General features: G+C 38.8%; 1 protein-coding gene across 6 annotated transcripts in view; it reads right to left on the bottom strand.

The window, feature by feature from the left end:
• LOC106083452 (neurobeachin) overlaps positions 1 to 27,314 on the bottom strand; it is a 414,708-nt gene that overhangs the window by 82,346 nt on the left and 305,048 nt on the right. For all 6 annotated transcript variants that reach the window (XM_013246475.2, XM_059367989.1, XM_059367990.1 and 3 more), the window contains 4 exons: positions 24,191 to 24,333; positions 23,900 to 24,090; positions 22,920 to 23,110; positions 15,672 to 18,242 (listed from right to left, as the gene is read on the bottom strand). In XM_013246475.2, coding sequence (XP_013101929.2) covers positions 15,672 to 18,242; positions 22,920 to 23,110; positions 23,900 to 24,090; positions 24,191 to 24,333 — 3,096 coding nt within the window. The remainder of the gene's footprint in view (positions 1 to 15,671; positions 18,243 to 22,919; positions 23,111 to 23,899; positions 24,091 to 24,190; positions 24,334 to 27,314) is intronic.

Here is a 27,314-nt window from a genome sequence, read left to right as displayed (position 1 = left end):
GCTTAACGTTCAAAATGAAAAAAGTCGCCGAAATTATGAAACTGTTCCCACGAATTTAGGACTTATTTCACTACACAATAACAATGTATGAAGTTTATTGGTTTATTTCGTAGCCATCCATTTAAGATAAGTTTAGTCCCCAGGCATTTGTTATCAAAATTTGGATATCAGATTTGTACATTACACCCAAAAACTTTTCATTTAAGACATTTCGGTCGGCAAAAATTTTTGTTTGGGGGTTATAAAGGGAGGGTCAGCCTTTATTTTTTATACCCACCCCCGAATAATATCCTTTTTCGACCCTATAAAGTATACTATATACACTTGATCGTGTCCGTCCGTCTGTCTGTCCTTCTTTGTGTCTGTCTGTCGATGGAAATGACGCTACAGTCTCTGCAAATAGAGATATTGAGCTGAAATTTTGTACAGATTATTTTCTTTTCCCTAGGCAGGTTAAGTTCGAAGATGGGCTATATCGGACTATATCTTGATATGGCCCTCATATACACCGATCTGTCGATTTAGGGTCATACATAACATAAAACATAAAAGAACATAAAAGCCACATTTAATATCCGATTTAGCTGAAATTTGGGACAGTGTTAGGCCCTTCGACATCCTTCGTCAATTTGGCACAGATCGGTCTAGATTTGGATATAGCTGCCATATAGACCGATCCTCCGATTTAGGGTCATAGGCCCATAAAAGACACATTTAATATCCGATTTTGCTGAAATTTGAGACAGTGAGTTGTATTAGGCCACTCGGCATCTTTCTTCAATTTGGCCCAGATCGCTCTAAATTTGGATATAGCTGCCATATTGACCGATTTTTCGATTTAAGTTTTTGGGCCCGTAAAAAACGCATGTATTGTCCGATTTTGCTGAAATTAAGGACAGTTAGTTGTGTTAGGCCTCTCGTTATCCTTTTGAATTGGGCACAGATTGTTCCAGATTTGTATATACCTACCATATAGAACCGATCTCTGATTTATGGTCTTGCCCCCATAAAAGTGTTATTTACTATCCGATTTTCATGAAATTTAACACAGCGACTTATGTCAGGGTTTTCGACATCCGTGTCCTGTATGGGTCAGATCGGCCTTTATTTGGATATAGCAGCCAAAAACACCAATATTGAACCAAAATTGAGCAGTGACTTGTATTTATTAGACCAATAAATGTCCGTGCCGAATTTGCTCCAAATCGGACCATATTTCAATTAAGCAGCTATGGGTGCGTAAATAATGAATTTTTCACCGGATTATGAAGAAAGGGGGTTCACATATGTACCTGAAGTGGTGCATAACTAAGGCCCGGCCGGGCCGAATACCCACCACCATGGTGGGTATTCAAGATTACCCACTTTACTAACTCAATTCGTATTTGAATTATTTTACAACTACCAAAGCGGGAATGGGTTATGGTCTCAAGTAATCGGGGAGTTGCCATGTAGGCCGATCGGGACAATATGTTGCTCAAACGAAAGGTAAATGCAAATTGCAAATTTTGCCCATGAACATTCCACTAATGAACAGGGACAAACTTCTCACATATCAATGAGTGTAGTCCGATTCAAGTTTTAAGCTCAATGATAGGGGGCCTCCCTTTTATAGCAGAGTCCGAACGGCGTGCCGCAGTGCGACACCTCTTTGGAGAGAAGTTTTACATGGCATAGTACCTCACAAATGTTGCCAGCATTAGGAGGGAAAAACCACCGCTAAAATTTTATTCTGAAGGTCTCGCTAGGATTCGAACCCAGGCGATCAGCGTCGTAGGCAAACATGCTAACCTCTGCGCAACGGTGGCCTCCACGTACTTGAGAGTAAAATCCAAAAACTAAATTTGAGGTTTCGTCCCCAGTAGGTCACCCCACCCCAAAATGATGCCCCAAAAGGACATGTACACCGAACGGGACAATATAGGACTGAAACGAAAGATATTTGATAATATGACAAGTAAAAAGGCATTTAGAACGGCCGGGCCGAACTTTGGATACCCACCACTTCGGGTATATATGTAAACCCCCTTTCGTCACAATCCGGTGTAAATTGGATATCTTAAGCACCCGAATTCGGCGCGGACATTGCGTGGTCTAATAAAGGGTGATTTTTTTGAGGTTAGGATTTTCATGCATTAGTATTTGACAGATCACGTGGGATTTCAGACATGGTGTCAAAGAGAAAGATGCTCAGTATGCTTTGACATTTCATCATGAATAGACTTACTAACGAGCAGCGCTTGCAAATCATTGAATTTTATTACCAAAATCAGTGTTCGGTTCGAAATGTGTTCATTCACCGTAACGTTGCGTCCAACAGCATCTTTGAAAAAATACGGTCCAATGATTCCACCAGCGTACAAACCACACCAAACAGTGCATTTTTCGGGATGCATGGGCAGTTCTTGAACGGCTTCTGGTTTCTCTTCACTCCAAATGCGGCAATTTTGCTTATTTACGTAGCCATTCAACCAGAAATGAGCCTCATCGCTGAACAAAATTTGTCAAAATTTGAACACATTTCGAACCGAACACTGATTTTGGTAATAAAATTCAATGATTTGCAAGCGTTGCTCGTTAGTAAGTCTATTCATGATGAAATGTCAAAGCATACTGAGCATCTTTCTCTTTGACACCATGTCTGAAATCCCACGTGATCTGTCAAATACTAATGCATGAAAATCCTAACCTCAAAAAAATCACCCTTTATATATAAGTCACTATTCAGTTTTGTAGAACAAAATATTGGTCTTTTTGGCAGCTATATCCAAATATAAACCGATCTGAACCATATTAAGGTCGGATATCGGGAGGCTCCGAAAAACGCACTGTTTCAAATTTCAGCGAAATCGGGTAATAAGTGAACCTTTTATGGGCTTCAGTCCCCTTATCGGCATATCGGTTTATATGTCAGCTATATGTAAATAAATTTCGATCAGCACCATATTTAGGTCGGATATTGGGAGGCCTTAACCTACTCACTGTTTCAAATTTCAGAGAAATCGGATAATAAATAAAGCTTTTATTGACTTCAGACCCATTATCGGGAGATCGGTCTATATAATAGCTATATTTAAATATGGACCGATCTAATCGATATTTAGGTCAGATGTCGGGATGCTCAAAATAACCCACTGTTTTAGATTTCAGCGAAATCGGGTAATAAAAAAATCTTTTATGGGCTTCAGACCCTTTATCGGCAGATCGGTCTATATGGCAGCTATATCTATACATAGTCCGATTTGAACCATTTTGGGTCAGTTGTAGGGTAGCCTGTATCACTACTCACTGTTCCAGATTTTAGTGAAATCGGATAAAAAATAAAGCATTTATGGGGCATTAGACCCTTTATCGGCAGATCGGTCTATATAGCAGCTATATCCAAATATCGTCCGATTTGGCCCGTTCGAAAACGTAACTAGCTTGCATCAAAAAGACGTATCTGTGCCAAATTTCAGCCTAATATCTCAATTTTTTAAGGCTCCAGAGTGATAACAACAGACGCACGGACAGACACACGGACATCGTTATATCGTCCAAGAATTTTACGACGATCCGAAATATATATACTTTCTAGGGTCGGAAATTGATATTTTGATGTGTTGCAAACGGAATGACTAAATAAATATACCCCCTATCCTATGGTGGTGGGTATAATAAGCATCTAATGTACACATTGAGGTCATTTTCGGTCGCTCTACTTCAAATTTATGTCCCAAATGGACATGTATAGCGAACGGAACAATATGGGATTCTTTGAAGTGTATTTGACAGTTAATTACGAATATAACTTAAGGGTGTAGCGAAGCACACCGGGCCAGGTAGTATCAGTATAAATATCGGTTCGGATCATACTTGGCCCGAACGCTGGAAGACTTTGTGTAAAATAAGATGAAAATTGAAGCCTCTAGGAGCTCAAGAAGTCAAATCCGGGAACCAGTTTATATGTGGACTATATCAGTTTATGGACCGATTTGCATCATACTCGGCACTGATATTAGATTTTAGAACCCAAGTCCTTGTGCTATATTTCAGTCAACTTAAATGTTAATAGGGGCTCAAGAAGAAGAAACTGGGAATGATTATATATAGAGACTATATCCAAATCTGAACTGATATGGCCCATTAGAAATTCTCAACGATCTAAATCGATAGGAAGTATCTGTGCCAAGCGTGTAACTTTTTTTCGTTCGAACGCTATCGTTTTAAGTAGAATTTTTCATAATTCGAGGACATGATTATGGGGGGAACTAATTTTGGGGACCAAACACTTTATGAGAAGTTTTCCCCTGTTCCTTAGTGGAATGTTCATGGGCAAAATTTGCAATTTGCAAACACTAGGTGATAACTTCACAAAACTTCATATACCATCGTCTTTCACTTTTGTTATATAGTTTTTGTTATTTTTGAAATCGATTTCGGGGACTAAATGCCTTAGTTAGTTAAAACCTACTTCGGGGACTTGATGCCTTCATGTTAGCCACATTTCCCATGCATACAATTTTGCTTCATTTATGCAAACTTCCCTCATTTATTTGTACTCTTATTTACTTTTAATTTTCCCCATCTCAACACTTATATCTAAAATCTCACATGACAAGCAATTTTATGCTTTGCCACAACACTTATTGATAATGTGCAGTAAATTTTGTGTTAAATTGCAAGTAAATAGCAATGTGGCATGGAATTCCATTGGCTAAGGTGGTATTGGTTGTCTACAACCACCATATGGCAGATATTTTACTATCCTCCTTTAATAATTTCACATTCGTTTAAGCGGAACACAAAAAAAATAATCTCAAATATTTATTCAGTTCCACACTCCAATAACAAAAATAAAATATCTACAAAATCACAGTTGTAGCTTTCAATTTAATGAGCGGCAATTTGGTTTGAGCAAAGCTCTCCTACTGATGAACTGATGTGGCATGAGTTGTTTGCTTAGTGTTTACACACTCGCTCACTCATTTGGACAAAAGTTCTGTGGCATATCTCTTTCATTGCTCTTTTCTTGTCTAAACAAAGCGTAAAATTTGAGGCTTACTCTTACACCACAGACAAATGAATTGCCATTCTTGCTGCAGACGTAGTTGCTTGCAATCATTTCATTGTTACTCTCATACATATAAAGGCAATGTTTGCTTTAATTTCCTTTTGTAGGGGAGTTACATGATGAATGAGGATGGTAGAGTTGATGTTGGTTTAAAAGCAATGCTTTAAGCATGGATGCTAATATTCAGATTTTGAATATTTTTAAGCAGGAATTAGAAAGAGATGGCTGTAAATGGTTACTTTATAATTATTTTGGGGACATTTCAATCTATGCTGGTTCATGTCCCTAAAATGAGGGCTGTGCTTACTTTGAGCACATGTTGTGCAAGAAACTTTAATAGATGGAGATATATGGAACTAATTTTGGAGATATGACGTTTTTCGAAACGGATGCATTAATTATTTGTTTATACCCACCTCCGTAGGATAGGTATATTCATTTAGTCATTCCGTTTTCAACACATGGAAATATCAATTTCCGACCCTACAAAGTATATATATTTCCGATCGTCGTAAAATTCTAAGACGATTTAATGATGTCCGTGTGTCTGTCCGTCCGTCTGTAGTAATCACTCTGGAGCCTTCAAAAATTGAGCAAAAATGCAAATTTTACCCATGAACATTCCACTAAGGAATAGGGACAAACTTCTCACATATCAATGAGTGCAGTCCGATTCAAGTTTAAGCTCAATGATAAGGGGCCTCCCTTTTATAGCCGACTCCGAACGGCGTGCCGCAGTGCGACACCTCTTTGGAGAGAAGTTTTATATGGCATAGTACCTCTCAAATGTTGCCTGCCTTAGGAGGGGAAAACCACCGCTGGAAATTTTTTCTGATGGTATCGCCAGGATTTGAACCCAGACTTTCAGTGTCATAGGCGGACATGCTAACCTCCGCGCTACGGTGGCCTGAAAAATTGAGATATTGAGCTGAAATTTGGCACAGACACGTCTTTTGATGCACGCTGGTTAGGTTCTTGAACGGGCCAAATCTTTATAGACCGATCTGCCGATAAAAGGTCTAATGCCCATAAATGCTTATTTTTATCCGATTTCGCTGAAATTTGCAACAGTGAGTAGTTTAAGGCTTCCCGTCATCTGAACCAAATATGGTTCAGATCGGACTATATTTATGTATAGCTGTCATATATACCGATCTGCCGATAAATGGTCTGAAGCCCATAAGAGCTTTATTTATTACCCGATATTGCTGAAGACTGAAACAGGGTTATTTTAAGCCTTCCGATATCTGACCTAAATATGGTTCGGGGACTATATTTAGATATAGCTGCCATATAGGCCGATCTCCCGATTAAGGGTCCGAAGCCCATGAAAGCTTTATTTATTAACCGATTTCGGTGGAATTCGAAACAGTGTGCTATTTCAGTGAATAGTTTTACGCTTCCCAACCAAAATGTGGTTGAGATCCGACTATATTTAGATATAGCTGTCGTATATCTGCCGATAAAGGGTCTGAAGCCCATAAAAGCTTTAATTATTACCCGATTTCGGTGGAATTCGAAACAGTGGGCTATTTTAAGCCTCTCGACATCTGACCTAAATATGGTTCAAATCGGAAAATATTTACATATAGCTGCCATATAGACAGATCACCAGATAAAGGGTCTGAAGCCCATAAAAGCTTTATTTTTTAACCGATTTCGCTGAAATTGAAAACAGTGGGTAGTTTTACGCCTCTCAACATAGGATTGTTCAGATCGGACTATATTTATATATAGCTGCCATATAGACTGAAGCCTTACGAGGCTAGTCTATAAATCTGTTTATATGGGAGCTATAAAAGGTTGTAGACCGATTTGGACAGTACTTGACACAGTTATTGGAAGACATAGATTAAATACAAAGTATTAGCCGAATCGGATAACAATTTCGGCTTACAGGGGTGGTCAAATCGGGAGATCGGTTTGTATGGGAGCTATATAAGGTTAAAGACCGATTTAGACCATACTTGGTACCAGTGTTGGAAGTCGTAACAAAACACTTCGAGCAAAATTTTAGCCAAATCGGAAATCAATTGCGACCTATAGAGGCTCAAGATGTCAAATCGGGAGATCGGTTTATATGGGAGCTGAATCAGGATAAGGACCGATTTGGACCATACTTGGCACAGTTGTTGGAAGTCACAATAAACACTTTGTGCGAAATTTCAGCGAAATAGGAACAGTTGAAGTCATACCAAAACGACATATGCAAAATTTCAACCATATTGGATAAGAGTCTCGCCCTCTAGAAGCCCAAGAAGTCTAATCGGGAGATCGGTTTATATGGTGGCTATATCTGGATATGGACTGATTTAGACCATACTTAACAAAGTTGTTGGAAGTTAAAATAAAATACTTCATGCAAAATTTCGGCCAAAACGGATAAGAATTGCGCCCTCTAGAAGCTCCAGAAGTCAAGACCCAGGGTCGGTTTATATGGCAGCTATGCAAATGCAAATTTGCCAATGAACATTCCATTAAGAAACTGGAGCAAACTTCTCACAAATCCTTAAGTGCTGTCCGATTCAATTTTTAAAGCTCAATGATAAGGGACCTCTTTTTTATAGCCGAGTTTTGGGAAAAAGTGTTTACATGGCAAAGTACCTAACAAATGTCGCCACCATTAGGGGGGATAACCACAGCTGAAAATTTTTCTAATGGCCCTGCCAGCATTTGAACCCAGTCGTTCAGCGTCATAGACGGACATGCTAACCTATGCGCTACGGTGGCCTCCAAATCGGATAAGAATTGCGCCCTCTAGAAGCTCAAGAAGTCAAGAACTTTGGTCAGTTTATGTGGCAGTTATATCAGGTTATGGACAGATTTGAATCGTACTTAGCACGGACAAATCGGATAGTAATTACGCCCTATAGAGGTTCAAGAAGTCTATTCGGAAGATCGGTTTATATGGCAGCTATATCAGGTTATAAAGCGATTTAGACCATACCTGGCACATATATCGGTTGTTATAACAAAACACCACGTGAAAAATTTCACCCAAATCGGATGAGAATTGTGCTCTAGAAGTCCAGACCCAGGATCGTTTTATATGGCAGCTATATCAAAACATGAATATAGTATATATATATATATATATATTTTATGGGGTTTTAGACGCATATTTCGAGTTGTTACAAACGGAATGACGAAATTAGTATATCCCCCATCCTATGATCGGTTTGCCAGAACCGCCTCCATCTTCGCTCGGTGTCGGTGAGGTGTAACCGAGGCATGGAGTGTAGTCACACTGAATATGCTGAAAGGTCCTATGCTGACATAGACATCAGTGGGTTACATGCGTCGTTGTCATCGCCTTCGGCGTTCTCGCCGTGGGACTATGTGACCCCCCGACCTCTCCAGTGCAGCAATATACGCAACAGCAGGATCTCAGTCCCAATATTACCAGGCCAGTGTCGGGAAGTGTATCATTTTTGCAATTGAATTGCAGCGGACTCGATGGCAAGAGTCCGAAGAACATATTGGTCGCAGCGATCCAGAAGTCAAAGCTGACCACACCTGCAGCTTGCACAGTTGTCACGGATACAATGTGCTACGTAGGGATCGCTCAACGAATGGAGGTGGGGAATTGATACACCATTCCGCCTGCACCTGGCGCTAGTTACCCCAACATAGAGAGCATGGGGTAGTAGTCAGGACCGGTACTGCCGATATGTAGCTATGCAACGTGTACATGCCGCCGGTTGGTATTGTGACCCAGTTAATGGCCAAGCGTACAAGCTACTGTCTGGCCACAATCGTCTGTTTCTAGGAGACTTTCTTGCGCATCATGTTTCATGGCATTTTCCCCTAGGTAACAACCAGCAGAGCATAACTTTGGCATAGCAGATTGAAAGCACCACGTTTTGCACGGAGAATGAGGATGCCCCACAAGGATTAGGAGAGGATGCAGCAGCTGGCCAGACATTTCCATTGTATCCTCCATCTTTACCCGAAAGGCGTATTTAAGCGATTTTTGTAAAAAAAAGCGAGCAGAATTTAATTTGTTTTTTTTGACCAAAAAATGCAAAAATTCACCTTTTCACATTTTTTGCCTTCTAAACTGCACAACTTTTAGCTAAATCAATGTGTACAATGTCGTTGTAATTTTTATCATGATTCCAAATCATGCATAAAAATGAAAATCGAACTACAAATGCCTTCGTAAATTGCAAAATTCGAAGCCAATCTCGGCCGAAATTTCATCAAATAAAAAATAAAACTAGTTTATCCTTGAAACCGGCGTGATATTGTGTACCTCAAGCGGTAGGGACTCTTGAGCACAAAAGCAAAAAAAAATTTTGAAAATCGGACCATAAATGAAGATTTGGCAGCACGAACAATTTTTCGAAATGTCGAGGTGACCAACTTTAGGTGCATGCCAAAAGCTACCCGGACAGCCAAAAATTGCAAATTTGCCCATGAACATTCCATTTGCAACATTCGAATCCAGGCGTTCAGCGTCATAGGCGGTCATTCTAACCTCTGCGCTGCGATGGCCTCCCGGACAACCTAGGGCCTTAAAATTTTGTACGCGATATTGCTTACACCACAGCATGAATCATTCCAAATTTCAAAGAAATACCTCTATCCATTCTCACACGGCATATTTTTTACTAGTTTTTTTCCGGTTTTCTTCCACTGTGAGTCGGTGGGACGTCCGTCCGTCCCACATGGCTAGATCTACTCAGAATGTAAAGACGATCAAGAATATATATAATTAATAGGGTCTTAGGTTAATATTTCGAGATGTTACAAACAGAATGACTAAGTTAGTATGCCCCTCCATCCTATGGTGGTGGGTATAATTACGAAAATTTGCTAAACTGTTATTGTAATTGTGTGTGTTTAAGTGTGTCTTCATTGTCATGCAGTTTAAGTCATTTTTCTCGCTTTTTTTGGAGCACGCACTTGTTTACCCGACTTCGTCTGACCAAATATATATACTGTTCGAAAGGTAGTTTTTTAAGTTTTAACTATAATCTGATTTAAAATGCTGAAATTTGACGAAATTAGAAAAATACGGTAAATATTTAGATATAGCTCTCATATAAACCAATCTTCGTATTGATTTCTTGAGCCCCTACAGGGCGAAATTACTATCCAAATTGGCTAAGGTTTTGCAGAAAGACTTATCCTACAACCGCCAACATTGAAGCCAAATGAGGTTCAAATTGGGCTATAGCAAAGGTCAGTATGCGAAATTTAAGCCAAATTGTAGAAAAATTGTGCCCCGTAGGGTCTCAAGAAATCTACTCAAAGGAGTTAAAATAAATGCCCACCGCTAAAAGTAAGCGTGGCATAAATCATATAGACTCGAAATAATATCAGCGTCGTTTTGATGCCTTCACAGTCGCCGATACAAAATTTTAGAGTCTTAGCTGATTATTGGAAGAGGTTGATCTTTAAACCCCTTCTTGGGCCCATAGTGTATTGGTGTAATTTCCTATTAAATAGACCAAGCCGAAAAATACCTCCCTTTCCTCTCTAACTTATGCCCATATTAAAAGCTACGACATAATTAAGGCTTTCTACAATGTATTCGCCATAACTCTCTGCTTCTAGCATCTGCAATACCATTAACTGTCGATGTAATTACATTACAATGTTTGACATTCTCTTATCTCTTGTGTGTATGAGTGTGTGTGGCCAAAGCACAAGTGATTCAAATTCTTAATGCATATATCCAACAGAGTAAATCCTCAGTATTCCCACACACACACTCACACAGAATATATCCAAGGCGACAGTCTACTATCGTAAAGCTACAATGTTTGTCTTTCATTTCAGCCGCATTTTACGATTTTAACTGGAAACATTTGGAGTGATATTTTTTCTAGCTCGCTCAATAGTATGTCTTTCCCTTCAGCAGCTTTTAGTGTTTTTGAGGCAACATTAAGGTTCAATTGCAGGGATTTGCACTAAGGCACTGAAGCTCTATGGTTATGTGTGTGTGTGTGTGTGTGTCTTAAACACTGGCACTGCTATTGCCATTTTTAGTATCATTCTAGTACGTAGGAATGCCTAAGCGAGTATTTGCTAAATGATAAAAAAAAAACCAAAGAGTTCTTAAATTAGCTAAATGCTTTTTGAAGAGTCCTCTTTTTCCTAAGAAGGGAGATAAGGAAAAATTTTCTCTTTTTAGATTTAGTGTCAGCTTGGAATTTAGTCATTGCCTACAATGTCCTAATGAGAATGAGATGGTTTTTTTTTCGTCATAGCAGAGGTTTTATTCGAATCCCAGATTTAATGTTCAATCAGAGTTTTTATGAAGAGTGGATAAAGACATCTGGGGGAATGGCAAAAGTTTTATATGATAATTAGTTTCATGTCGAATTCCAGCATTGGCAACGGGAGGGGGGAATTGAAGACTCAACTTTATTTGATGGGATAAAAGGCTTAAAATTAATCAGAGGGGTTGAGGTTGTTTTAAGAAAAAACATGTAAAAGCATGCTAGGTCAGGCCTGGTCGAATATTATATACCCTCCACCATGTACCTCTCTTTATAGGTAGACAAAGGATAATGGATAAGAATTACTATGCTATTAGAGCTTCCGGTCATACCTGGTTTGGATGTTGGAGATTATAGTAGAAGTCATTGTGCAACGTTTCAGCCAAATCGGACAAAAATTGCGCCCTATAGGGGCTCAGGAAGTAAAATCCTGAGATAGGTTAATATGGGACTATACCAGGCTATTGGCCAATTCAGACCGTACTTGACACGTAAGTTGGAGGTCATGGGAGAAGCCATTGTGCGAAATTTCAGCCAAATCGGATAAGAATTACCTCCTCTATGGGCTCAAGAAGTTTAATCGGGAGACTGGGTTAGATGGGAGCTATTTATATTAGGTTTCAGACCAATTCGGACCATACTTGGTACATCTGTTAAATATCATAGAAAATGTGATGGTGCAAAGTTCAGCCAAATCGTATGAGAATTGCACCCTCTAAAAGCTCAAGAAGTATAATAGGAAAATCGATTTATAAGGAAGCTATATCTTCATATGGAGCTATTGCGTTGGCCAAAAAGTAATTGCGGATTTTTGAAAAGAAAGTAAATGCATTTTTAATAATACTTAGAATGAACTTTAATCAAATATACTTTTTTTACACTTTTTTTCTAAACCAAGCTAAAAGTAACAGCTGATAACTGACAGAAGAAAGAATGCAATTACAGAGTCACAAGCTGTGAAAATACTTGTCAACGCCGACTATATCAAAAATCCGCAATTACTTTTTGGGCAACCCAATATAAGGTCCGTTTATAGGTTTCCAGGTTTCTACCGGGTAAATACCCAATGCTCGGGTATTTATTAGGTAAATACCCAATAAATAAATTTTTTGGGAATTTATAAAATTTTAAATACTTGGAAATTGAAATCATTTTCCTAACAATTCTTAATGATTTCGTGTTATTTGTAATTAAACCTGACTTTTTGATCTCATCAAAACAGAATTGAGTTATATATAGCCGCTATTTAGACCGAAAACCAGACTTAAAATCTTGAGGCAATAAATTGTAATTTTTTATACGATTTCGATGAAATTTGGCACAGTGAGTTCTAGTAGACCCCTAACAAGCTCTGTGAAGTGTGGTCCAAATGGACCATACTTTGATATAGCTGCCCTATAGACCGACCGCCCGATCTCCCGATGTGGGGTACAAAGGCCATAGAATATTCATTTATCACCCTGGTAGACCTCTACACCTATTTTTTGAATTTGGTCCAGATCGGACCATATATGGATATAGATGCCATATGGACCGATCTTCCGATATATTGTATTGAGCCTGTATAGAGTACTAGCCAAACCGGGCCCGCTCCGCTGCGCCTTCATTAACTCTCGTATATCTTTTTAGGATGAGGACACTTCGCCCTGTATGCGGATATCGAATTCGTGCTATTGTAGCCTATGACGCTTAACGCTTTCGCATACTGGCGAGAACATCGGACAAAGCGGTGTTTATCCCCTCTTAATGTTGGTGACATTTGTGAGGTACAATGCCATGTATGGTCATTTAAAAAATTTTCCCCAAAGAGGTGTCGCACTGCAAGACGCCGTTCGGACTCGGCCATAAAAATGGTCCCTTATCATTGAGTTTAAACATGAATCGGAAAGCACTCATTGATGTGTGAGAATTTGCCCCTTCTCGGTTGCTGGTGGTAATGTTCTTCCTTAGGGTAATGTTCTCATTATGGGAGGGATGGCACCTCAGACATTTCGACTCAAATATAGATATCAAATTCGTGCTGCATTTTCAAATCCCTTAAATTTGAGCTCCATATTGCCATGGCCGGTAAATATGAATCGTTTGGAGGCTGTTTTGGGGATGGGGCAGCCGACGGCACTTTGCACTGAGAAAAGATATCAAATTCGTTCTTTATTCCCAACGCTTTAGGGCGTACCCCAAAACACTTGGCTCCAAAATTGAATATAAAATTCTTTTTCTACTCTCAAATACCTTTCATTTGAGTCCCATATTGTCAAAATGGGTCAAATAACCCATTTGACGTAGCTTTTAATGTAATATTCGTAATATAATCCCAAATACCTTCCATTTGAGTCCCATATAGCCATGGTTGGCTAATATGCCCATTTGGGGGTATTTGAGAGTGGGCCACCTCCCATTACTTGGACCTAATGTTTTATGCCATATTTGTAATCTACTGCCTAATAGTTTTCATTTGAGTCACATACTGACATGGACTTCGAATATATCTGTTTAAAGGAGTTTTGGGGTTGGGTGGGGGTGCCCGCTGGGTACTTGGACCCAAATTTTAATATCATATTCGAGTTCTGGTCTCCAATACCTTTCATTTGATACCCTTATTGTGCCCATCGGACGACTTTCGGATATGGGTGGCGTTTTTGTGGTAAGGGGGAGGGTCCGCCTTCACCCGATATCTAAAAATTGTATAGCCTATGTTTCTCTAGCCAAACGTACACAATCTATGAAAATTTTAAGAAAATCGGTTCATATAGTCATAATGGTTCTATTGGCGCTTTTTAAGGGCTGTCGTGACCCCCTATACTTCGATCTGATTTTGTGTGCCAGATTGGAAATCAACTCTCGAATACCTTTCCTTTGAGCCCCATATTGAAATGAATGTCCAATATGTCTGTTTGGGGAAATTTTACTTAGACTAAAATTTTAATACCATATTTGTATTCTACTCTCCAATACCTTTCACCGAATACCAATATTGTCCGGATCGGACCACTTTTGATTTTGGGTGGTGTTTTTGGGGTAACGGTGGAGGGTCCGTCCGTTATCAATTAATTATAAGCCTATTCCTACTTCTTGACCATATTCGTAATCTACTCCCGAATACCTTTTGTTTGAGTCCCATATTGTCATGATCGTCAAATAAACCTATTTTAAGAGATTTTTGGGGCTGGGGCGGCTTCCCAGGTACTTGGACCCAACTTTTATTATAAAATTCGTACTCTACTTTATACCTTTTATTAGAATCCCATATTGTCGCGATAGGTCAACTTTTATTTTTGGGTAGTACTTTTGGGGTAAGGGGGAGGTTCCGCCCCCCATCCCGATATCAACAAATTATATAGCCTATATTTCCTTCCAGACCAACCTACACAATCTGTGAAGATTTCAAGGTAATCGATTCAGCAGTTTTTATAGCCGAGTCCGAACGGCGTGCCGCAGTGCGATACCTATTTGAAGGGAAGTTTTACATGTCATAGTACCTCTGAAAAATTTTTATCTCATGGTCTCACCAGGATTCGAACCCAGGCGTTCAGCGTTATAGGCGGTCATGGTAATCTCTGCGCTACGGTGGCATTCCGTCCGATCTGGACAACATTTGACAGGAATGGGTAAGGATCCACCAGAACTCACTGTGCCAGTTTTTATCGAAATAGGGTAATAAATAGATTTTTATGGCCTTAATACCCTATGTCAGAAGATCAGGGGGTCGGTCTATAGGGCTGCTATATTCAAATATGGTCCGATCTGGACCACAATTCACAGAAATTTCATCGAAATCGGACGAAAAATGGCAAATTTATTGCCTCGTGACTCATGAAGTCTGGAGATCGGTTTATATAGCGGCTATTTGTAACTAAATTCCGATTTATGAGTTCAGAAAGTCAGGTTTATATACAAAGTATAAAAAATCATCAAAAATTGTTTGGAAAATGTTTTTAATCCCAAGATATCTACAAAACTATAAATACCCCGCTTTTGGGTATATATGGGTAAATAACCGGGTATTTACCCAATTTACAGGGTAAATACCTTTTGGTTATTTACCCATCGCCCATCTCTACTCATCTACAATCCCAACAGACCTACCCTAATAGGAAGTATTTGTTTAAAATTTCAAGCGTCCAGCTTTGCGTGCTTTCCACAGACAGACGGACGGACGGACAGACGGATGGGTAGATCGACTTAATATGTCATGGCGGCCAAGAATAAAATTCTTCAAGGCCAATATTTCGATATGTTACAAACAGAATGACTAAATAAGCATACCTGCATCCTATAGTGGATCGTATACAAATTCTAAAAACTCATAAAATTCAAATCGATTTTGAGGGAGATTTTAAGAGACCACAATCTTTTTAAAAACTATTCAATACTCTTCATAAACTTACCGAAATGTTGATTATCCACTTGGGTACTTGCGCTCTGTTGCTGTTGATGTTGATGATGCTGTTGCTGATCCTGCTGATCCTGCTGAGGCTGCTGTGTCTGCTCCATATCTGCCAATTCCTCAGTTTGTTGTGTCTGTGTTTGCTGCTCATGTTGGCTGACACCTACACTGGGTGCAGTCTCCACATATTCTTCGGCATCCGTGGTTTGGGCATCAGCTTCCATGGTAGCCTGAAGCGCACTCTTGTGGTGTAGATCTTCCACGGAAGTTTGAGTTTCCTCCTCGGCTTGATCTATAATGGAGTCAATGATTTTTAGATCTTCCACTTGGGTGGCGATTTCTTCCATAACAGCATGCTCCTCAATGGCAGTGTCCACTATGCTGTTGACTGTCTGATCGACTAAATCATCCACCACAGTTTGAACAATGGCGGCAACATTTTCCTCCAACTCCACTTCCTCTATGTCTGGTTTTGTTGGATTGGCAGTCGTTTCTTCCGAAGTTTTCTTTTCCAATGCGGGAACTTCTGCCTCCAATGATGAGGCCTGCTCCACAGCACTCTGGAGAACATCTTCAATAATTTCTTGAGCTGTTTCATTAAGGAATTCTTCAGGCACCACTTCGCTTTGCTGTTCCTTATTGACGTCATTGTTATTGGTCTCCTCAATTACACGATCGATGAGTTCATCCACAATGTCCTTGACCACTGTCTCTACTTTGGCCTCCTCTGATGCCGATTCATCGTTCAGATTGAGTAGGGGTGCATCATCCATCATTGAGGGACTTGATATCGTCGTATCAGGGCTTAGAGATGAAATCTCCTCCGAGGTCTCTCCCGTTATGGTGGTGGGCAATGACGAACTGACTTCCAATTCCACCAGGTCTTGAGTTTTGATGGCTGGCATTTCGGTTTCCGCAACCACTGCTGGGAGTTTTGTTGTTTCTGCGGCAGTTGTGGCCGCTTCCGTTACATTTTGTGACTCTTCAATTGGCAATTGATTGTTATTTAAAAGATTTTCTTTTTTAGTTTCTTGTGTTTGTTCAGTCTTTTTAGTTTCCTCGTCATCATCATTGTTGCCTTCTTTCTGAGGCCTGTTGGTATCATCCTCCTCCTTTGTGGGGGTATTAATATTTGCATTGATTTCTTGGGCGGCGGCAGAAATTTCGGTGTCGGCCTTGGTCTTATTGGACTGCGTTTCCGTTTCCGTTAATTTTTCCGCTTCCGTTATGTTATTGTTAAGTAAATTTTTCGTATTGAGCATTGTTACTTTGTCATTGACTTCAGCATCTTCGTTGACTGTATTGGCATTGTCTTCCAATGCTTTTGTTATTGTAGCTGGTGTTGTTGTTGTTGTTACTGCTGCTGCTGCTGCTGCTATTGTTGTTGTCATTTCTAAGGACGGTTCTTTGATTTGTTTCTTTTCATTGTTTAACACACCCTGCACCACCTCGTTAACGGCCAATTCGATTTCTTCATCTTTGATGACTGAAGAAGCCTCATGCTGCAACTCATCCGCCACCATTTTACATTCTTGCAGCACCTTCTCCGAAGATTGCAGCACATGTTCCACATGGGCCTCTGCATCTTCAATGTTGGCCGCTGCTTTGGCATTTTCCAATTCTAGCTCCTCCAAGTCCTCAATATTCAAGGTCTTTTTAAGGGCTTCAGGCCCTGAGGCCGCAGAGGGGTTTAGGGTTTTGGCGGGAGTGGCATTGGCACTGGTACTAGCCGAAGAGGAGGCATTGCCATTGCATTGGACTGTGGAGACTACCAGAACTTCGGATTTGATGTGTTCATTGTACACATCACTGATATTCGAGATACTCGATTTTATAGCGGCATCCTCTCTGGGTTCCGGCTCCATTTCCATCTCCACTTCGTCTGCGATAACCTGATGGCTCGTCGCATCCACTGGTTTCTCCTCATTGGCACATGCACACTTTGTCTCATCATCATTGGGGTTGGGGGTTTCTTCAACCTCCTCTTCCTCATCCTGATGAGTTTCTTCCTCTTCCATATCCATTTCCTCTACTTCCTCCTCCACCGGAGGCACATCTTCCAGGGAAGCCACCGAAGTGGCGTTATGCACCACTGCTGTTCCATGCTGTTGTTGCATTTCTTCCCTTTCCCAACCACTTATGGTGCTTATGGGACGTGCCTGCCTCAGCGCCGGATCTGTGATTTGATCGGTACGTTGTCTCTCATAATGTTCATACATTTGAGCGAATTGTAGTTTGAACTCTTCATAGGAAACTTTCGAATGCACAATGGCCAAGGTGTCCACCCACACTCTCCATCCTCCATATTCGTATTTGATGGCATGATGCAGCAGCATGCGGAACAGCGAATAGACCATATCGGAGATCTTTTGCTCCTCGGTATTTTTCGGATGTATATAGGCCATCGCTATAAGCCATTCTTGCCACACTGACATTTGCAAAACGGTTCGTCGATTTTCCCGATTGCTGTTGCACAGCAGTGTCATGTCGGAGAGGAAGAGCTTTTTCACTTCGATAAGCGATTCGGTTTGTTTTGATTGACGTATGAGAGTGGCAACGACTTTGAGCATCACTGAAGCGAGAAGAGAGAGATAGAGAGAGGAAAAATTAATTAATGAATTCACATCGAAATAAAATAAAATAAAATAAAATAAAATAAAATAAAATAAAATAAAATAAAATAAAATAAAACAAAACAAAATAAAATAAAATAAAATAAAATAAAATAAAATAAAATAAAACAAAATAAAATAAAATAAAATAAAATAAAATAAAATAAAATAAAATAAAATAAAATAAAATAAAATAAAATAAACTAAAATAAAATAAAATAAAATAAAATAAAATAAAATAAAATAAAATAAAATAAAATAAAATAAAATAAAATGAAATAAAATAAAATAAAATAAAATAAAATAAAATAAAATAAAATAAAATAAAATAAAATAAAATAAAATAAAATAAAATAAAGTAAAATAAAATAAAATAAAATAAAATAAGATAAAATAAAATAAAATAAAATAAAATAAAATAAAATAAAATAAAATAAAATAAAATAAAATAAAATAAAATAAAATAAAATAAAATAAGTAAAAGCCGGGCCGAACCTTATAAATCTTCTTAAAGCTCCTATGATCCGTACAAGGATGGGAGCTATATCAGGTTAAAGACTGATTCGGACCGTATCATGTTGTTGGAAGTCAAAACAGAACACTAAATGCTAAATTTCAGATAAATCGAAAAAACTGAGGCTTGTAAGTGCTCAAGAAGTCAAATCTGGCGATCTGTTTATATGGGGGCTATACCTAGTAATTGACCGATTTGGACCGTACTTTGCACAGTTGTTGGAAGTTATAACAGAACACTACATGCGAAATCGAACAAAATTTGCGGCTCCCAGGGGCTCAAGAATTCAAATCGCACGATCGGTTTATATGATAGCTATATCAGGATATACTCTGAGTTGGACCGAACTTGGCACAGTTATTGGAAGTCATAACAGAACACCAAATGTGAAATTTTAGCCAAATCGGACAAAAATTCCAGCTTCCATGAGCTCAAGAAGTCAAATCGGGAGATCGGTTTACATGGGAGCTATATCAGGTTATAGTCCGATTAGGACCGTACTTGATACAGTAGTTTTAAATCATAACAGAACACTATGTGCCAAATTTCAGTCAAATCGGACAAAAACTGCGGCTTCCAGGGGTTTAAGAATTCAAATCGGGAGAACGGTTTTATGGGCCCAAAACCTTAAGTCGAGGAATCGGTCCATATGGCAGCTATATCCAAATCTGAGCCAAATTTAATAAGAATGTCGAAGGGCCTAACACAACTCACTGTCCCAAATTTTAGCAAAATCGGATTAGAAATGTGGCTTACATAAGTCCAAAACCTTAAATCGAGTGATCGGTCAATATGCAAGCTATATCCAAATGTAGACCGATTTTTGCCATATTGCAGAAGTATGTGGATGGGCTTAACTTAACACACTGTCCCAAATTTAGGCGACATCGGACAATAAAGGCGCCTTTGATGGACCCAAAACCTAAAATAGAGAGATCGGTCTATATGGCAGCTGTATCCAAATCTGGACCGATCTGAGGCAAATTGAAGAAGGCTATCGAAGGGCCTAACACAACTCACTGTCGCAAATTTTGGCAAAATCGGACAATAAGTGCGTCTTTTATGGGCTTAAGACCTTCAATCAGGAGATCGGTCTATATAACAGCTATATCCCAATCTGGACCGATCTGGACCTATTAGAAGAAGGATGTCGAAGGGCCCAACACAACTCAATGTCTCAAATTTTAGCAACATCGGACAATAAATCCGCCTTTTATGGACCTAAAAACTTAAATCAAGAGGTCGGTCTATATGGCAGCTATATTCAAATCTGGACCGATCTGGGCCTAATTGAAGAAAGACGTGAGCAAATTGAGATGTACAGGAGTCAAATTGAAGTCCGGAAATTCTAACAAAGAATTAAACATCAAACCGATGGCTTTGGTGCAGGCGCATCCTCCGGCAGAGACAAAGAAGGAAATCTGTTAATTGACACAGATAACATGCTGAGGATATGGAAAGAACATTTTACTCAACTGCTAGTGTCCAATGTTGGCGGCGAAGAGCATATAGCAGAACCATTCCGTGATGATGGTACAGAATGTTTACCTCCTAATCAGAATGAGGTCCAAGTAGCAGTGACCCCACTAAAGAACAACAAGGCAGCAGGAGCCGACGGGTTACCCGCTGAACTATTTAAAACTGGGGGCGACACGCTGATAAGGCGTATGCATCAGCTTATCTGCGCAATCTGGCTAGAGGAACGCATACCCGATGATTGGAACTATGTTCCGTACGCAAGCAAGGAGACTATACGGAATGTGCCAACTACAGAGGCATACAAGATACTCTCGAGCGTACTGTGTGAAAGATTAAAACCCAAAGTCAATGAGATAATTGGGCCCTATCAATGCGGCTTTAGACCTGGTAAATTCACCCTAGACCAGATATTCACACTGCGCCAAATCCTGGAAAAGACCCTAGAAGGACAAATCAACACCTACCATCTCTTTGTTAACTACATAGCCGCCTTCGATACTCCTTTACGTTCAAAGGTATTTCAAGCCATGTCTGAGTTTGGTATCCCTGCAAAATTAATAAGACTCTGCAGGATGACACTTGCTGATACGCGCTCCTCAGTAAGAATAGGAAAGAATCTCTCCGAACCATTTGATACCAAACGAGGTTTCAGACAAGGAGATAGCCTATCGTATGATCTCTTTAATATCCTGTTGGAGAAGTTTATACGAGATGCAGATGTGAATAGATATGGTACACTAATCACAAGAGAACACATGGTACTCGCCTATGCCGACGACATCGATATCATAGGTCGTCACCGGAAGTAGTAACTGCAGCCTTTGAAAGAATCGAAAGAGTCAGCGAAAATGGGTCTGGCAGTAAATAAGGACAAGAAGAAATGGATGGTTTCAACTCCCAAAAAGCCTTGCACAACCGAGCAGATAAAAAAAAATGGAAAAAGTTGGGAACCACAACTTTGAGATAGTCAGTAACTTTATCTGCCTCGGCAGCGCCGTAACCGAAACGAATGACACCAGTTTTGAGATAAAGCAAAGAATAATACTGGCAAACAGATGCTACTTTGGACTAAGTAAGCAGTTTGGAAACAAGGCCACCTCTCGACAGACGAAGATCACACTATACAAGACACTGATACTACCCTTGCTGGTATATGGTTCTGAAGTATGGGTACTTGTAAAAGCAGATGAGGCAGTGCTTGGAGTATTTGAGAGAAAGATTCTTCATAAAATATATGGACCAGTTTGCGTTAATGGAGAATATAAGCGAAGTATTGGGTTGCCCAAAAAGTAATTGCGGATTTTTCATATAGTCGGCGTTGACAAAATTTTTCACAGCTTGTGACTCTGTAATTGCATTCTTTCTTCTGTCAGTTATCAGCTGTTACTTTTAGCTTGCTTTAGAAAAAAGTGTAAAAAAAGTATATTTGATTAAAGTTCATTCTAAGTTTTATTAAAAATGCATTTACTTTTTTTTTTAAAAATTCGCAATTACTTTTTGGGCAACCCAATATAAACCACGAGCTGTATGACGACGATAGCATAGTTAAACGCATCAAAATACAACGGATGCGTTGGCTAGGTCATGTTTTCAGAATAGATGAAGAAGCTTGAGCAAAGAAGTCCTTTGAAGGCAAACACGATGGTACAGGCAAACCGGGAAGACCAAAAGCCCGATGGAAAGATCAAGTTGTGGGAGATATCTCGAAACTTGGTGTCAGAGAGCAGAAGATCGAGGCGCTTGGAACGCTATTCTACGTTCGGCTAGTGGAACAAATATTCTGTCGTAGCCAATTAAGGTAAGTAAGTAAATAAGTGTCGAAGGGCCTAACACAACTCACTGTCCCAAATTTCTGCAAAATCGGATAATTAATGTGGCTTTTATGGGCCTAAGGCCCTAAATCGGCGCATCGGTCTATATGGGCGCTATATTAAGATATAGTCCTATATAACCCATCTTCGAACTTAGCCTGGCTATAGACAAAAAAAAAAACCTGTGCAAAGTTTCAGCTCAATATCTCTATTTGCAAAGACTGTAGCGTGATTTCAACAGACAGACGGACGGACATGGCTAGATCGTCTTCGATTTTTACGCTGATCAAGAATATATATACTTTATAGGATCGGAAATGGATATTTCGATGTGTTACAAACGGAATGACAAATGAATATACCCCCATCTTTCGGTGGTGGGTATAATATATTAAAATAATATAAAATACAAATAAATAAAATAACACCAATATGTACTCTAAAATAATATAAAATAAATTAAACAACACGTTTTGCGTTAAACCAAATGCAAAACTTATACAAAAATATCGTTTACTTCATGGAATATGTGTATGTTAAAGTTTAAAACTTTCTATGAGCAATGTCAAACTTTCATCTTGTATTTTATTACATTAAAACAAGAGTGAGTTTGACAATTTTCCAATTTTTTTTCCTTTCTTTGCAATATCTGCCAATTACAAAAGCTAGCAACGACATTACCGTCATTATTGCCAACTACTTTTCTCATAAGAAAATGTGAAAAAAAATTATATACTACATGGAAAATAATGATGTATGATACACATTTGCACATACCTACAAAAATGTGCATTAGTGTGTCGTTACACTTTTTTCTCTAGTCTCACACTTACTTGGATTCTCAAGGCGATAGTGACTTTCCGGTTCCGGATGTCTATTGTACATAATATGCTGTGATATATGCTCCGTCATAATTTCATATAAAACATTGTATGTTGGCATCGACAATGATTCCTCGTACAAAAGTAAACGTTCCGCTAATAATGTATATAAATTATGAGGAGACATAACGTCATATTTTCGTCTGTAATGAAAAGAAATTGCAAAATGCAGTATATTATCAGAGAGCCAAGCAGATGGCTAGGGGGTGAGAGTGGGTGTGTTGTTAAGAGAACAAAAAAAAAAACTGCTATTTAATCAAAGCCAATGGGAATATTGAGGGGGCGTTCAAAGCAAAAGCAAAAAAAGTAAAATACAAAATTACAATGGCAAATGGGAAAAGGAAAATATAAAACAAATGATAATGGAAAATAATATGTCATGAATGTTACAGAGCAAAAAGCAAAAACCTATAATATGAGGAATGATTATATAAAAAGGAGGGCGTTTTCATTTCTATTACAAAATATTAAGGATGATAGAAAATATATGTACATGTGCCCATTTAACAATTCTATGCCACAATGAATGGCTTGAGATGTTATGTAATCGACGCCTTAGTTTTTTGTTATAAATTATGAAAACCTCCTCCCTTTCGTTACACATATATATTGGGTTGCCCAAAAAGTAATTGCGGATTTTTCATATAGTCGGCGTTGACAAATTTTTTCACAGCTTGTGACTCTGTAATTGCATTCTTTCTTCTGTCAGTTATCAACTGTTACTTTTAGTTTGCTTTAGAAAAAAAGTGTTCAAAAAGTATATTTGATTAAAGTTCATTCTAAGTTTTATGAAAAATGCATTTACTTTCTTTTAAAAAAACCGCAATTACTTTTTGGGCAACCCAATACAATATCTAGGATTAATAAAGTTTAGTATTGTGTTGTTGTGTGAAACATACTTATAGGCGCTCGTTGGCAGTAGCAATACATACTTGTAAGTACTCCTTGATAAAAAGAACCCTAATAATTTGAGGGCTTGTAAGCGTATCAACTGACTTTCAGCAGCCAATAATTTAAATATAGTTCTAACACCATGTTTAACATCAAAAGCAGGTACCATAGAGCTCGGATGCTCAGACATCAAAGATATTAACATTTGTAAAACATCATGTAAATTTTCATCCTGCAAGAAAAAACGAAAGAACGAAATATGTTACCATGTGTTTCGATGTCTTACTTTTACAGAGCTATTGAGGGATGAAATGTGGTAGTTTTTTACTCACCTCATGCATGGTTGTCAAATAATTTAAAATGCTTTGCAATTCATCTTCTTTGACACCTTGGCCTATCATAATCAATTGTTTTAGAAACAATAAAATATATGCACGTATAGCTAAAATATCCTTTTGGGCTGGACGGGGGCCATCTAAAAAGAAACGAGGAAAGAAGCAATCGATATAGTATTTGGAAATATTGATAATAAGTCACTGTCCGAATTGTCTATGAAGATAAGAACATATAATAGTAATGGAACTGCGCATTATACAAACAAGAAATATTTATATGAAATTTGTTAAGAATTCCATTAAAAAGGTAAACAATGAAAAGCGTGCTAAGTTCTTATGTATCTTATATATTCTTCTTCATGGCTCGCATTTGTTATGTTCTTTGAATGACTTTTTCAAATATATATGAGCTATATCAAGTTATTGACCGATGTGGACCATACAATTCATATAAAAATATCACCTCCAAAATTTCAGGCAAATCGAGTAATAATTGCGCCTTCAAGAAGCTCAGAAAGTCAAATTGGGAACTCGATTTATATGGCAGCTAAGTCAGGTTATGAACCGATAGGAAGTCATACCAAAACGACATATGCAAAATTTCAGCCAAATTGGATAAGAATTGCGCCATCTAGGTCTCAATAAGTCAAATCCAAATTAGAAAACAATCGCGCCCTCTAGAGGCTCAAGAAGTATAATCGGGAGATCGGTTTATATGGCAGCTTTATTAGGATATGGACTGATTTAGACCATACTTAACCCAGTTGTTGGAAGTCATACCAAAACGATATGTGCAAAATTTCAGTCAAATTAGATAACAAACGCGCCATCTATAGGCTCAAGAAGTCTACTCAGAAGATCGGTTTATATGGCAGCTATATCTGGATATGGACTGATTTAGACCATACTTAACGCAGTTGTCGGAAGTGATACCAAAACACCACGTGCAAAATTTCAGTCAAATCGGACGAGAATCGCGCCCTCTAGAGGCTTAAGAAGTATAATCGGGAGATCGGTTTATATGGCAGCATTATCAGGATATAGACTGATTTAGACCATACTCGACACAGTTGTTGGAAGTCATACCAGAACGATATGTGCAAAATTTCAGTCAAATTAGATAACAAACGCGACATCTATAGGGTCAAGAAGTCTAATCAGGAGATCGGTTTATATGGCAGCTATATCAGGATATGGACTGATTTAGACCGCAGTTGTCGGAAGTGATACCAAAACACCACGTGCAAAATTTCAGTCAATTCGGACGAGAATCGCGCCCTCTAGAGGCTCAAGAAGTATAATCGGGAGATCGGTTTATATGGCAGCTGTATCAGAATATGGACTGATTTAGACCATACTCGAAACAGTTGTTGGAAGTCATACCAGAACGATATGTGCAAATTTTCAGCAAAATCGGATAAGAATTGTGTCTTTTAGAAGTTCAAGAAGTCAGGATCCACGATCGAGTTATATGGCAGCTATATCAAAACATGGACCGATATGGCCCATTTATAATTCCTACCGACCGATAAGAAGTACTTGTGCAAAATTTCAAGCGGCTAGCTTTACTCCTTCGAAAATTATCGTGCTTTCGACAGACAGACGGACGGACGAACATCGCTAGATGGACTTAAAATGTCATGACGATCAAGAATATATTGTATATACTTTTTGGGGTCTTAGACGAATACTTCGAGGATTTACAAATAGAACGACGAATTTTTTTACTCTCCACCATGGGGGTATCCGATTTCGATGAAATTTGGCACAGTGAGTTCTGGTAGAGCCCTATTCATTTCTTTGAAGTGCGGTTTAGATCGGACTATATTCGGAGGCCACCGTAGCGCAGAGGTTGGCACGTCCGCCTATGACGCTGAACGCCTGGGTTCGAATCCTGGCGAGACCATCAGAAAAAATTTTCAACTGTGCTTTTCCCCTTCTAATGCTGGCAACATTTTTGAGGTACTATGCCATGTATAAACTTCTCCCCAAAGAGGTGTCGCTCTGCGGCACCCCGTTCGGACTCGGCTATAAAAAGGAGGTCCCTTATTCTTGAGCTTAAACTTGAATCGGACAGCACTCATTGATATGTGAGAACTTTGCCCCTGTTACTAATTGGAATGTTCATGGGCAAATTTGAATTTGCAGGTCACTCAAAAGACTGTCGAGGCTGTGAGCTACCAGGAAGGCGTCAAGGATAACCCCATGAAAGATGGAGCTGCAGCGTTTGATTGGAGATATAAGGTACCAGAATCTAAACTCCCGCCTCTAGACGGAAACATTATTTTTTTTTTCGAGCGAGACGAAGTAACTGAGCCTAGGCCGCGATTCTATATTGTCCTGGAAAAAGAAAAGGAAGGAACATGATTCTCAAAAAAGTAGCAAAAGGAAGCAATTCCGGTTGTATGAACAAAACAATCATCAGTATAACCGAAAGATATGCAAAAAACCTTCGGTCATTAAGCTCGCCTCGAAAGAGAAATAAACAAAGGAGGAAAAAGCCGTTAGCACTATATGACTTTTATACCTGCAGGTGGATATTTCGCAGGAAATGAGAAGTTATTCTACATTTGATTTACTGCATTTATATGGCCAATGTGAGATCACACCTATAGAAAAATATGAGTGCATCATAAAAGTGCATCACACAGATGTCATCTGATCAACGACAAATGTTCATTAATCAACAACAGTTTTTGTGAAATGTCTACAGGACTTGACAATCTGTCAACGTATAGCGCCAGGGAGATTTTTTTTTTTTAAGATTCGAACCTATGTTTTTTTTTTGTTATTTCTTTTAAGCATCGAAACTAACATTGTATGCCCGCGAGTTAATTGGTTCTTTTTTGAGAATAACTATTTCCAGTTATATGAAGAAAGGTTAGAGCTTATATGCAAGGATGATTTTTTAGCTATTATCTTTATGACAACACTGGTTTAAACAGCTCACATACGTTTCGTGTTTTGTTGCACTGTGAACATCTTCAGTTTGATCTATAATTTAACCATGAATCGTCTTACAAACGAAAAACGCTTGCATATCATTGAATTTTATTATCAAAATGCGTTCATAGCGCTCTTCTTCCATTTTATGGTAAGCTCATTTTTGGCTCAATGGATA

Source organism: Stomoxys calcitrans, chromosome 4 (genome assembly GCF_963082655.1).
Source record: "Stomoxys calcitrans chromosome 4, idStoCalc2.1, whole genome shotgun sequence".
Lineage (NCBI taxonomy): Eukaryota > Metazoa > Arthropoda > Insecta > Diptera > Muscidae > Stomoxys > Stomoxys calcitrans.
Note: the sequence above shows the minus strand (reverse complement) of the source record. Positions and strands in the feature narration are given on the sequence as shown.